Here is a 15,054-nt window from a genome sequence, read left to right on the forward strand (position 1 = left end):
TCGTTTCGCAAGTTTTATAAATGAAGACTGAGCTTAGATAGCACCTCCTCAATCCTGGTTTGCTCCACAGTAGACCAAAGGACCTTCGATTCCAGCATGGAGCAGATTATTTTGTAACCACTTCCAAATTTTAATTGAGCATCTTGTAGGCCTAAAAAACATCTGAAAAACCACAGATCACTGATTTTTTTCATCTATAAGCATCATCAAATGTGACTAGAGCAACAGAAGTAACCATGAGATCCGGGACCATTAGTTCTATGCCCAACACGTTCCACATGCCAAAATAATGGTCTAGGACCCCTCTGTAATATATGACTAGCACGGTGATATGGTATGATGGATATTACTATATGTACTATTGTAATAATTCATTTCAGGGTGAAGTGATTATAATACTATCACAAGACCACCATATTTCTTTTCCCAGAATTCCCTAGACAGATCAAGCGATGCAACGTGCTATTTATAGTTGTTTTTGGCAGGCTAATGCCATTTCACAACCTAGTATCGAATAAGATATACAACATGAATTGTTCAACTACACAAGTCCTAGCTAACAGAAAAACAATTCAACATACAATTAACAGTAGCATTACACACTCAATACTCATGATTAATGTACAACAGCAAATTGAATCGATCTAACCCAACAGCTAAAAATTTCTCGATACTGCCAACATGGAAAACATGTTATGTTCATGCTTGGCCACTGTTAACCATTAATTGGTATACTTAATTACATGCAGTTTTTGGCAGAATGGACAGAGGACACGAAGAAAAGAAGCTACCAAACGCTGTTGTTTGTTAGTTGTTACTAGTACGCACATACCTTGGGCAGCTTTGGAAAAAGAAACTGGGATTGATACCTCTGAAATAGTCTGATCTGTTTATGCTACACTGCTACTGGTGTACTGCACCCCCAAAATTAGAGAAGAAATGTAAATTATACAAGAGTATGCAGTTCTGAAGCTGCAACCACGCTTTGACAATTTTCCTCCTCTCTATGGAATGAACGATCCGCTTCAGGCAGCTTTTTGCCTCTTTACCGAACCATGAAGCACTGGCAACATGATGGTTTGCTTAGTTTTTCCTAAAGATAATTTTCACAACCTTGTAGGTTTCCATGGTTGGTGCAGATATTAGCATTATACTGACATTATGATTTTCATTTTTGACAGAATTTTGGAGTCTGACGATGTACATAACGATTTCTCTTCCTTGCCACGTATAGTTCGATGCATACAGCCACAAAGCACATTGACACTGCAATACCAGAGCTTCAATATATATGGCTGCTAAAAGCGCACAACGCTAAGCGTCCAAACCAACGGACAAGCCTATATGTTATGGTCACTACATTCCTAAAATAGTAAATGACATGTCCTGGCACCTGCCAAAATCCTATTTGGATATGCGAAACACAAGCTTATATGATACGTACCTTCGGTTTATCATCTGAAACAACAAAAATGGACGAAACGCACATACACCCAGTAGGAAAACTTTTCATGAAAGCTTCCAATGTTATTTATTTTTTACTGGCATTGATGCAATTTCTCTGGGATTAACAGAACCGAGGCTCTACTGAATTCATTAGCTACAGAAAACACATATAAAAGGAACTTGCTTAAAGGCAGTGTTTTACCAAAATACTGAATGAATAAGGTCAACTAGACATGGCACCGGTAACCACTAACCACTCTGATTGTAACTTTTTAGTAGTATACTGACAGGTTGACAATATGCACTAGGATTTAGGATAATCATAATAACTGATTGTTATCGAAAGAAGACTAATTACAGTATAATTTAGCCCCATGCAACAAATACATGTCCAGAACAACAACCAGTGCTAAGTAAACAAGAACATGGGTAACAATGTTCTTCGGAAATGACATTATGCTTAATCTATAGGTTTACCAGGCATTGCTCTGAACTGGAAATCAACCAAACAGGAGTGCAAGCACCAGCAAATTGGGCAGCATGATTCAAGCAGATTCAGAGGTACACAAACAAGTACTTCAACCGACAACAGATCCAATTTTTGGAGGAAGCACAAGGGTGGTTTAAAGGTCACACTACTGCCCATCAGCATCTGCTAATGACTCTAAAACAGAGGAACATAGGGTAGAAATCGCTGTCATTGTCCATTCTTTATCTCAACATTAAGGATACAACGAACTTTCTGATGTTGCATATCGTACGCTGCCAAGGCATCACCTTCCCATGAAACCAGGAAAATGGTGTCACAATCTGGATGAATCTCAGCCACACTGTACCACTTCCTAGTCATGCTCGTAAGCTTATCGATGCTGGCGGTATTCTTCAGGACCAATTCTTTACTGTCACAATCCTTGAGGCACCAGAATTCAATCTCATCAATGGAAGAAGCTATAGCAAAGTGTAAGCACCCCTGCGATGTTCCAAGCGTGCCAACTCTTGAACTGTGCGGCACACGGATAATCTTCCACACTTTCACCTCCATGTCCACACCCACCAGCACATTCTCTTCGTTAATGCCTTTATGAATGCCCATCAGGTACATCATGCCGCCGACAAATACACATCTAGTAAGATAGAACAACGCCACTTTCTCAACCATCCCACTATCCCTGCGAGTCCAGGCTCTTGTCCGCGACGAGTAGATGTTTACTGCTGTGATGTAAGATCCCTGAATGGTCTGCTCGAAGTGAAGAACGTAGAAATGGGATGAGACCGCGGGATCAAAAGCCAGACCTGCAATACAGCTAAATCTGTTTTCCGGTGACTGTGGTGAAGGGGGCAGCTCCACCCACCTCCCGGTGACCGGATTGCAGACGACAAAACGGAAATCGTCCTTTGCCCAATTGCAAGTGACCAACTTGTTATTGCTACCGCGATAGAGAAGGAGGCCATTGCAGGTGTCCACCTGGGTCATGTCCTTGTACTTGTCAGGTTGCAGGTAAGGGAGGCAAGGGTCGAACAGGGGTGCCCCACCGGAGACGCTGCCGAAGTGGTGGTGATGCCCGCTGTCATCGGTGGTGAAGTAGAGGAAGCCAGCGAGGGTTTGGGGGAGCTTCTTGCGGTTGGCGGGGTCGGCGATGAGTTTGCGCCAGGACACAGAGATGCACTTGAAGCGGTGGACAGATCTGGCCGGGAGGCGGGAGAGGATCTCTAGGATGATGTCGTCCGTGAATAGGCTGGCCGCCTCTGCCATCGCCTTCGGATCGTCATCCGACCTCAACTTGGTGTTCCTCTCGAAGACCTCACCCTTCTCCGCTTCCTTCATGGAGCTCGGCTTGGTGTTCATCTTGAAGATCTCCCCATTCTCTGCCTCCTCCATGGAGCGGAAGAGGAAGGACTAGGCAGGGGACATGGTCAGGTCAGATCTACAAATGGAGAGAGGAAATCATGGATCTGGATGAGGAAAATCAACCCGGTGGTGATGCTCCTGCTATGGTGTGTGGGAAAAAGTACCTTCGTTTGGTTTACGGCGGCGACTGGCGCCGGCGGCTAACGGGGATGTGACCGGCGGCGCTTCCCTTCTCGAAGGACAATGGGGAACAACTGCACGGCCGCTGGACCCCCTCTTTTCTAGACTAGACAAGAGGAAGAGGAAACGGGGATGCTTGGATTGCATAGTCGTACATATACAAATATAAAAATGGTATGTTTGTAAAGGAGTCACAACTTTCAGAATTTACCTTTTTTCAAACATGATTCTTCCTTTCTAGGCAAATAAGAAAGGAAAACTTTCACTTAGACCGACTGATTTCTAGCTAGCGCAAACCTCCCAGTGAGCTGTCCGATCAAGTTTGATCGTGCGGCGCTAGCGTCTCTCACGTGTCTATCGGGACCGTGTCGTTGGCTCGACCGCATCCCAACCAGGCGGTCTCTCACGCTCACCTACATCAAAGCAGAGGCGTCAGATCCAGCTGATGCGAGAGGCAATGCGGCGGCAAGCATCCAGAATGGCAAAGCCATGGCGACAACGGGAAGTGGAGGCGTGCATGGCGGCGATCGAGAGCATCGACTGAGGCACTGCGCTCAGGTATTTTTTACACCTGCCCCAAAATTGAGCTGAAATGCTAGGTTTCGGTACAAAATTAGGGGTATGCACGCGGGGGGGGGGGGGGGGGGGGGGGGGGGGCTCGACGAGCGGCGCTCTTGGGGCAGGGGGGGGAGGCTGACGGTGCGGTGATTGTAGGGCGGAAGGGCTTGTCAGGAAAGTTTAGGCTAGAGACGATTAGGCCGAAGGGGGGGTGCTGCATTCATGTGTGTGTGGTGCATTTGCTTCGATTTAGAACAGGGAATCCACAACCAGCGCAGCAATCCACTGCAACAGGGGCGTGTGATATGTGGTTTCACAGCAGCAGAATATTGTGTTCATTTTGAGAGCAGCAACAAGAATAGTGTTCTTTTTTGTTCACTTTCAGAGTAGCAGAAAGAATGTTGTTCTCCATACTGGGATTGGTGCTTCATTGCAGCACAGAGTAGGCCGGCCGGCAGACAAACATATGATCTTTATCGGAAAAAAAGAAAGGACAGACTTGTGATGTCATTCAGTTATGCTGATGCAATGACAAGATACGTGAACTTGTGAATAGGATTAGCGAACCACCACAGTTGGCATCCGAACCTCAGTTGGCGCAGCCACCACAGTTGGCATCCGAACCTCCGGAGCAGGCATGTCACAAGTATCTGGAAGATTCCTCACTTCTCCTTTCTTTTTGCAGAGAGATTCCTTACTCCTCCTGAAGACATCTCTTGAGCTTTAACCGTCCCCAAGTATCTGGAAGTTTGCTGCATAGTCCAAACAGTTTTTTTTTTCAGAGAACACATGATCTTCTTCTGTCGTAATAATATTTCTCAAGCCGGACGCGTGGTACCTGGAGTATGCGATGCTCTTCCCATCCACCTGAAAAGAGGTGTCCGTCTGCTTGCCTGCCTTGTTACACGAGTAGGAAAAAACAAAAATCACTATGCCAAGATTACTTACGATACTAGCTGGGATTCAATCCTCTTCTCATTGCCGCAAATGTTCAGACTGACAAATGAGTTGCTAGCTCTTTATGGATATAAAATGGTTGCAGATGTTGGCCAGTTGTTATAAAACTGCAGTGATCCAATGCAGATCAGGAAGCAAAGTTTCAGTCTGAAAATTGCATGTCCTCCAATCAACTTATGACGGATGGCACGATCCCTACAACACTCTGGTTATTTCTGTCTATATTAAGAAGTCTAGTGTATTGACTTCACCTGCATGCGGCCGCGAGCATAAAAACCATTGTGTACAACACTGGGTATCCCCCCGAACATTTGGGATTTAGTGCACATTTGCTAATGAACAGTGAAAAAATAGTGATTATTTGCTGCTAAATATCAGTCTTTCAATGGTGTGGCCCTCCCTGATGAGTATTAACAGCACTTGGCCCCGGTGATACATTTTTCCTGGCTCCGCCACTGCTTGCGAGGTACCGCTTTGATGCGCACAGCCACAAAGCACATCGACACTGCATTACCAGGGTCACAATATATGGCTGCCAAGACGCACAATGCTAAGCGTCTAAACCAACAGACAAGCCTATATGTTATGGTCAACCTGATAGGGAATCTCTGGGGGAAACACTAGATCTGGGTCTATCGGATCGGACGATGACAGTGCCTTCGGTATCGTTCTCCATCCTGGGGGCATCGTTTTGGAGCAAGTGCTGGTTGGAGGGGACAAGAGGAGGAGCGGTGATTCATCTGGTCCATTGATGACGGCGGATCTCGGCGGCGTGGCGCAGTGGAGACTCGGCGCCTGATGAGCGGAGATGGACTCGCGTAGGAGGGTGACGCTGCCTGGCGTCGTGGTGGCGTCGGCGGCAGCTAGACCGGGCAAGGTTGATGCAGCAATACAGCTCTGAAGATGGATTGGTGGCAGGTGGTTGCGGCGGCCTCATACCCGGCAGGCGTCCTGGTTGAGGAGCACGCCGGACTCGTGGGTGCCCATACCTGGCAGGCGTCCTGGTTGGGACCTCAAGTCTTAGATGTTAGGTTTGGCTGCGAGGTATGTTTGGTACTAGGCCCAGATTTTCAGCGCCCCTTCATCAACTGGATAGGGATAGCGACAAATGTTGGTTAATTGGGCGTAATTCGAATCTGAGCCCGAGCTCATCCGCACCCGCGCTCACGAAAAAAATCAAAATAAATACTAGAAAAAATCAAAAAATTCCAAAAAAAATTAGGTGGTAGACAATTTGATGCGTGAGGTACGCTCCAATTTTCAAAACATTTGGACTTTTGTGCATCTCTCAGCAAAAAAGACAAATCGGAGGTTTGTAAAAATGTGTACTGTTCATATACTGTTCTGGTCTGATTTGTCTTTTTTTCTGAGAGCTGCACAGAAGTCCAAGTGTTTTGAAAATTGGAGCGTACTTCACGCATCAAATTGTCTACCACCCTAATATTTTTTGGAATTTTTTGAATTTTTCTGAATTTTTTACGAATTTTTTCTTGACCGGGTGTAGATGCACCCGGACACCGAAACGCCTCAGTCGTTAGTTGGTGGCTTTTGTCTTATTGTTGTATGAATTTGTAAGGTCTTATGACAATAATTAATAAAATGGCCGTATGCATCGTCCAGATGCAGAGGCCGAGGGTCGTCCTCCTTTGTTATATATAGTTTGGGACACCTAGGTGCCCAGGCACCTTGCTTAGATGCCGTTAGATCTGTTATTAGGCATGACCCGTTAAGAAATAGGTGTATATTTTATGCATTTTATTTTCGTCGGTAAGAAAATTAGTTTCCATGTCTGTTTGTAATTCATACCCCATACCGTGCTAAGAAAATTAACTTTCCAAAGATGCATGCGAATTGAATACCTTGCTAAGAAATTTGCATGGCGTGGCATGTGCATTAATGGTCCATCGTTTTTGAAAAAACAAACAGAAATGATCCATGGTTTTGGAAAGGGTATTGCCTTCCAAAAATGGGGCTGTCATCAATGATTAATCGATTTTGGCAAAATTAAACCGAAATAATTTCCCGTCGGATATCTTTCAAAAATTTTGCGGCGCGTGTGTATTACGGAAACGGTATAACTAGGCAATGAAATACCTTCCAAAGATGCGCCTCTAATTAATGTACATTTTTTGAAATAATGAAACCGAAATGATTCCCGCACCCACTGGCATGTATGGCAGCTGTAACGTAAAATATAAAGGATCATTACGAATAATTGCAAAAATCATTAATTGTTGAATGTCACCCATTTTGCTAGTCTGGGTCATGTAGGTATATGTACATATAATTAGAAATAATTCGTAAGTAAGACTATCAAACTAGTTGGGTATGACGTAATACTTTGTAAACAGATTTTGCTTTGTTAAAGTTTCTTAAATATCTTTTCTGTTGCCTCATCATCCAGAAGGTTTAATCACATATTTATTCTTTTGATATCGACAAACATTGGGTATCGACAAACATGAGCAAGTTATGGCAACCGACATAACAACAGACAACAGGATGATACTCAGTCAAAACACATGTTTGCCATGCTACCTGGGAATTAAACTCATTAAACAGTTGGCAGAGAGGACAACACTAGAGTAACATGACCATTGCTTAGTGTTATGCAAAAAACAAAATGAATGGGAAATCATAAATATCTTGGCACTGTTATTATTAAGGACGAACAGTACATGCTTCATTAAGATGAAGGAAATTTTGGAAGAGAAGTATTACACTTGTACTGAAACGTATCAGGTATGTAAAGGAGGATCGCCACATGTGGAAGTGAAGCTGGCACTTCTTGCAGACTTTATTAATCTTTGACCTTGTCAAATTCTCTGGGTTTTGAGGACAACCAGTTCTGTAGTGTCCTTTCTCATGGCAGAATGAACATGTCCGTTTTGTACGTACACCACCTTCGGCAGCAGATTTGAGCCTTGCTGTCCTCGGACGTCCTCACTTCTTGCGTCAGTTAGGTGGAAGCACACCGGCATGCAGTTGAGCTTCCAAGATGTCCTCATCTTCCATTTCATTGGCGCACTCATCATCTGATTCCGTAGATAAATGTGTAGAAGTTGCATGGGCTTGAGGAATAGCCGTAGCATCTTCTTGGGTTGGCATCAAACGGATCTCCTGTAAAGCTTCAGTAATTTTCCTCATTGTAACATGGTACACATCAACTGATGCATCACCTTTGGACGATAGGTACACTAGTAGAAAATAGGGCTATGGTCAAGACCGGCTTAGCCCATTAGTCCCGGTTCAGTTTAGAACCGGGACCAATGTGGGCATTGGTCCCGGTTCGTGAGCCCAGGGGGCCGGCCGGGCCACGTGGGCCATTGGTCCCGGTTTGTCTGGAACTTTTGGTCCCGGTTGGTGGGACGAACCGGGACCAATGGGCCTCGCTCCTGGCCCACCACCATTGGTCCCGGTTGATGGCTTGAACCGGGACCAAAGGCTCCCCTTTAGTCCCGGTTCGTGCCACCAACCGGGACCAGTAGTGGTGCCTATATATACCCCCCTCGTGCCAGAGCAGAGCACAGTGCTCTGTTTTTTCTGGCCGAGGGGGAGAGGGCTTTGTGGTGCTCTAGCTCACCTCCTATGCACATGAGGTGTGAGATGGAATGCCCGAGCCACACTACTTAAGCTTTCTCCTCTCGAAGCTCGACCTCCAAGCTCCATTTTCCTCGAGATTTGTCTAGATTTAGCGGTCCGTCACGCCCCGTCCCCGTATTCACCGCCGTCGATCACCCGCGCCGATCTCATCACCGACACCACCGTGGTGAGCCTCTTGTTCTTATCTTCTTTTTGAAAGGAAAAATATTCTTACTTGTATGTTTAGATAGATACTTGTATCATTTTCTTACATTTATTATTGCATCTTATATAGTGCGATGGTTTTGGTATCCGCCCCCGTCGGCCCTCGTCCTGTCTATGATTCGGATTTGGTATGTATATTATCTTTATAACTATTGGTTCATTTATTGTTTATGAAAATTATGCCGACCAACGTGACATAGATTTTATTTATCTAGGATGTATGTGAATTGGAAATGCCAACCGACCCTATTGTCGAGAGGTTAAATTTAGTCAAAGAAGAAAACAATTTGTTGAAGGAAAAAATAAAAAAAATTGAGGAGGAGAAGATGATATTGGAGTTGCATGTTGCGGATGTCGTCGATGATCACAATATCAAGATGGATGCAATGCGCTTGAAGATTAGAAAGATTAGAAAATATACCATTCATACCGAGGCTTGGTATCATTATGTCGTTGGATCAATTGTTACCTTGGTTGCGATTATGATCGCATTTGTTTTCTCATTGAAATGTTTTACATAGTTTCAATGTATGGTTTAATTAATTAGATGCTCTGAAGAGCTATATGTTGTTAGATGAGAACTATGTATGCACTTTGGTTTTAATGTGATGATGAACTTCTATTAATTTGGACACTTAATTATATATAATTCACGCAGATGAACCGGCAATGGATGTACGGTGACAGACACACCCGCGAGTACATTAAGGGCGTGCATGAGTTTCTCGATGCGGCTGAGGAAAACAAGCAGAATGGTTTTATGTGTTGTCCATGCACTGAATGTGGGAATACGAGGTCTTACTCTAACCGGAAAATCCTTCACTCCCACCTGCTTTACAAGGGTTTCATGCCACACTATAATGTTTGGACGAGGCACGGAGAAATAGGGGTTATGATGGAAGACGGCGAAGAAGAAGACTACGATGACAACTATGTGCCCCCTGAATACGGTGATGCGGCAACGGGGGGAGCTGGTGAAGATCAAGAGGAACCAAACGATGTGCCCAATGATGCTGCAACGGGTGAAGCTGCTGAAGATCAAGAGGAACCAGACGATGTGCCCGATGATGATGATCTCCGCCGGGTCATTGTCGATGCAAGGACGCAATGCATTAGTCAAAAGGAGAAGCTGAAGTTCGATCGCATGTTAGAGGATCACAAAAAAGGGTTATACCCCAATTGCGAAGATGGCAACACAAAGCTTGGTACCGTACTGGAATTGCTGCAGTGGAAGGCAGAGAATGCTGTGGCTGACAAAGGATTTGAGAAGCTACTGAAAATATTGAAGAAGAAGCTTCCAAAGGATAACGAATTGCCCGACAGTACATACGCAGCAAAGAAGGTCGTATGCCCTCTAGGATTGGAGGTGGAGAAGATACATGCATGCCCTAATGACTTCATCCTCTACCGCGGTGCATACAAGGATCTGAACGCATGCCCGGTATGCGGTGCGTTGCGGTATAAGATCAGACGAGATGACCCTGGTGATGTTGACGGCGAGCCCCTCAGGAAGAGGGTTCCTGCGAAGGTGATGTGGTATGCTCCTGTAATACCACGGTTGAAACGTCTGTTCAGAAACGAAGAGCATGCCAAGTTGATGCAATGGCACAGTGAGAACCGAAAGAAAGATGGGAAGTTGAGAGCACCCGCTGATGGGTCGCAGTGGAGAAAAATCGAGAGAAAGCACTGGGATGAGTTTGCAAAGGAGCCAAGGAATGTATGGTTTGCTTTAAGCACGGATGGCATTAATCCTTTCGGGGAGCAGAGCAGTAATCACAGCACCTGGCCCGTGACTCTATGTATGTATAACCTTCCTCCATGGATGTGCATGAAGCGGAAGTTCATTATGATGCCAGTTCTCATCCAAGGCCCTAAGTAACCCGGCAACGAAATTGATGTGTACCTAAGGCCATTAGTTGAAGTACTTTTACAGCTGTGGAATGGAAACGGTGTACATACGTGGGATGAGCACAGACAGGAGGAATTTAACCTTAAGGCGTTGCTGTTCGTGACCATCAACGATTGGCCCGCTCTCAGTAACCTTTCAGGACAGACAAACAAAGGATACCACGCATGCACGCACTGTTTAGAGGACACTGAAAGTATATACCTGGACAAATGCAGGAAGAATGTGTACCTGGGCCATCGTCGATTTCTTCCGACCAACCATCAATGTCGAAAGAAAGGCAAGCATTTCAAAGGCGAGGCAGATCACCGGAAGAAGCCCGCCATGCGCACCGGTGATCACGTGCTTGCTATGGTCAATGATTTACACTACGTAATCTTTGGAAAGGGTCCCGGTGGACTAGCTGTTCCGAATGACGCTGAGGGACACGCACCCATGTGGAAGAAGAAATCTATATTTTGGGACCTACCCTACTGGAAAGACCTAGAGGTCCGCTCCTCAATCGACGTGATGCACGTGACGAAGAACCTTTGCGTGAACCTGCTAGGCTTCTTGGGCGTGTATGGGAAGACAAAAGATACACCTGAGGCACGGGAGGACCTGCAACGTTTGCACGAAAAAGACGGCATGCCTCCGAAGCAGTATAAAGGTCCTGCCAGCTACGCTCTTACGAAAGAAGAGAAAGAAATCTTCTTTGAATGCCTGCTCAGTATGAAGGTCACAACGTCGCTAATGATCCAAGGATGGTGCCCGCTTATAGCAATCTTGCAGATTACCTGCCCGACGAAGTACATTATGAACCCATGGACGTGCAGATACAAAGATACGAGTACGGGAAGCCTCTCGTCAAAGATGAAAGATCTCTATCAACGACGATGCGAAGATTGCATGATTGGTACTTGAAAATCTGCAGAGACTCTGGGGGGAGGATTACTTTGTATGTGAAAGTTAAAAAGGAGCATGACCTCGTTGGAATTGATCTGTTGCCTGTTTCATTTTAGGAGTTCTATCAGTTTTTCAATCAATTGGCCCTCGATAAAACAACGGTCGCCTGCTACTGTCTGTAAGTAGTACTACTTCTGTCATTAAGTTTCTCTATATAGCTTAGCTCTTTCATTGCATGTATTTATAATCATCCTCACTATATTATGCAGATTGAAGATCGCCGAATTGAAGAAAATACAAGTCGGTGATATTGGGTTCATTAACACATATCTCATAGATGCAACTCAGGTTAAACTTCATGCCGCAGCTACCGAGGCCAACTTCGTAATAAATCAAAACAAAGATATAATACTCTTTCCTTACAACTTCAGGTGAGTGTTACTGTCTTGTGCGTATTCGGTTTCCCTTATATATTAGTCAAGGTTATAGTAATGTAATTCATGAGTTATGCATGTGTGTGTAGTTTCCACTATATTCTCCTAGAGATTAAGCTTGAGCAGGGAGTAGTAACCGTCTTGGACTCTAAACGAAAAGATCCCCAGGAGTATGCGGACATGACTGAAATCCTCAAGAAGTAAGTTAAATCGATCATTATCCACCATATCAGCAACTTTGTTCATTTCCTGATATCAAATAATTGTTTTCTTTGTCCGGCAGGGTTTGGAGAAAATTCACCAAAACAGTTCCGGGACTGCCGAAGGAGCTGGAATTTAGACACCCGAAAGTAAGTACTATAGTAGCATGTTCCGCGCATCTCCTAGTGATTCAAGCGCTAGTTTCATCAATACCATTTAGCATTCTTGCTTATTAGTTTGATTGACCTCTATTTCTTGTAAAGTGGTTGTGGCAGGAACAAGGGAATGATTTCTGTGGATACTACATCTGCGAGTCCATCCGCCACACGACCTGTGAGCGGGGCGGGTACTCTAACGAACAATATGAAGTACGTAAATAACAACATTCACAATTTTATTTTATTACCATCATTTGTGTTGAGTTTCATTCATTTATATATATATATATATATATATATATATATATATATATATGTATATGTATTGACCCCCTTCTTCAAATTAGATGTTTCGGAAGCGGGATGAACTCCTAGCACCAGCTCGCATGCGAGCAATTCAAGAGGAATTGGCGGCATTCTTTCTTGACCACGTGATCCCTGAAGACGGAGAATTCTATGTGGACCCTGAGTCCGTATGATTATATTTGTAAGAGATAATTATTGTATATATGTAGCCGGTAGTGTCAGATAGATATACGAGAACTTGTTGTTCGACCAATCTCTCGGAGAAGGAGAGGTGGTCGATATCACTTCTCTCTGTATGCATATATGTTCATGACGATCTTCTGTTTCCTTCGTTTGCTTACTAGCTAGCTAGCGTGTCTAGTCCTCTCTATACGTATGTATAGTACGTAGCGTCGACCAAGCACGGACATAACAGAGGACACTTCTCTCTATTAATTATAGCTAGCTAACACGATATATGAAACACCTAAATTAACCCCCCAAAACCCCCAACCCCCCCCCCCCTTTTAAAAAAAAAACAAAAACCCCAGCCACAGAAGTGCTGACGCGTGGATGCCTATTGGTCCCGGTTGGTGCCACCAACCGGGACCAAAGGGTCTCCTGACTGGGCTCTGCGCACTGCCCACATGGAGGGCCTTTAGTCCCGGTTCTGGATTGAACCGGGACTAAAGGGGGGAGGTATTAGTACCGACACTTTAGTCCCGGTTCCGGAACCGAGACTAAAGGCCCTTACGAACCGGGACTATAGGCCCTTTTTCTACCAGTGGGTCCATGCAAGCTTCGAATAACAGGGTATGCCAGTGAGTCCTCGAAGCAGCAGCATCCACGTCGAAGCTGCTTTTATTTCCTTCTCGGGCATTGCTCGTCCATCTTTACTTGATGTAGTGGTACAGCGTAGCGTACAAGGTAGTGCACAAGCACTAGCTCAGCTTCCATTTTTATGAAAGATTTTAGATTGTTCCTTAATTGCAAGACACCTAGTTAAAGAATCGTCTCTGATTCTATATTAAAAATTGGTGTGTGCTATGATACTTTGCCTAGCATTTTTTGTTAAGAATTGAACTGAGTACTGTGACCACTATAGAAGGTGTGGATATTGGTTATATGCAATGACAATAAATGTACAATGGCAGTGTAAGTACTCATTTTTTATAATTCAAAGAGACGTTGGTGTGGATATTGGTTATTTGCAATAACAATCAATGTACATTTCTTTTAAATAAACTCGGGTATCTCGGGGTTTATGAGCTGACGTTGGTAGGGATACTCGAGAAGAATAACATAAAATAGTAGTCATTCATGAATCCATCAACCCCACACCCGATCAGTTGCTACCCTTTGGGCCCGCCATGGTCTATGTGGCACCATTTAGCTATGATATGCTCTGACGGCCGGGTATTAGAGGAGAAGGTTTAGTGTATGTATGAAACTGAAGGTAATATTCGTTTTTGATCTCATTGGAGTATGGGAGTCCCAAATGAGTTGAAGTATAAATCCAGAACGGAGGAAAAAATTGTAGTCTAATTTGTAAGAAGCTTCTTGTATGAATTTGAACTGTCGGCGCTAAAAAGTACAATACCAGGACACGTCCGTGGGAATATGGACCGACAACATGATACCCAAGGGTACGTATGAAGAGATTGAGCATAAAATGAAGCAAATAATCGTATTTATTACATGGAATGTTCAATACTTTGTCCCAAAATGACAGCAAGTTTGATATAATTATGTAAAATATGAAATAAAGGTAATAAGAAAGTCTTCATTTCTTCACGACGACTCCATTCTCGTATTGCCTCACTAGTTGTTGGACGAAATCTGGAAGTGCCGCTACATTATCTCTGATGGTAAGAATGTCCATTAGAATGTTGGCCCTAACCTTGTCAATGCATGCCTGTGTTGATGACAGGAAGTAAGTATGCAACACAAGGATGAGTGTTTTTTAATGAAAATGTTGTAAGGAAAATTATGGATGGCTTACTGAATTGAGCTCTTTGGCGACCTCTGTCTCATTCCAATTCTTCATGAACTCCAAAGTATAAAGACCACTCTCAACCCTGCATAATTAGATATAACCGGTATATAATTAAAACAGTAAAATCTTGAATTATCATGAGACATAAGGTTAGGCAGAAGAAATTCTTACTCAAATCGGTGATGCAAGTTGAATGTATAACAAGACCTGTGTTTAATATCGCATAGGGAAACAGTAAAAAATGAACTTTAAATACCTGGATACATCTTCATCTGATAGTTCTTAATCCAGTTAACTAATACGTACATTCATCACGTGTTCTGGATAGGAATGTACAGCGGCCGCGTTACCAAATGGAGAGTTAATAGAATACTTGAAGCGCTGAGGCTGAG

General features: G+C 44.1%; 1 protein-coding gene across 1 annotated transcript; it reads right to left on the reverse strand.

The window, feature by feature from the left end:
* Positions 1-592: 592 nt before the first annotated feature.
* On the reverse strand, positions 593-3,594 carry LOC125523979 (F-box protein At5g49610-like). The gene is made up of 2 exons (XM_048689052.2): positions 3,460-3,594; positions 593-3,371 (listed from the first exon to the last, which is right to left on the reverse strand). Exon 2 carries the CDS (start codon positions 3,323-3,325, stop codon positions 2,144-2,146), a length of 1,182 nt encoding a protein of 393 aa, XP_048545009.2. The 5' UTR covers positions 3,326-3,371; positions 3,460-3,594; the 3' UTR covers positions 593-2,143.
* Positions 3,595-15,054: the final 11,460 nt, after the last annotated feature.

This window comes from Triticum urartu, chromosome 7A (genome assembly GCF_056163025.1).
Source record: "Triticum urartu cultivar PI428250 chromosome 7A, HENAU_Tu73, whole genome shotgun sequence".
Lineage (NCBI taxonomy): Eukaryota > Viridiplantae > Streptophyta > Magnoliopsida > Poales > Poaceae > Triticum > Triticum urartu.

Excerpts from the sequence above, each read along its gene's own strand:
- LOC125523979 (XM_048689052.2), bottom strand. The coding sequence starts at position 3,325 with ATGGAGGAGGCAGAGAATGGGGAGATCTTCAAGATGAACACCAAGCCG.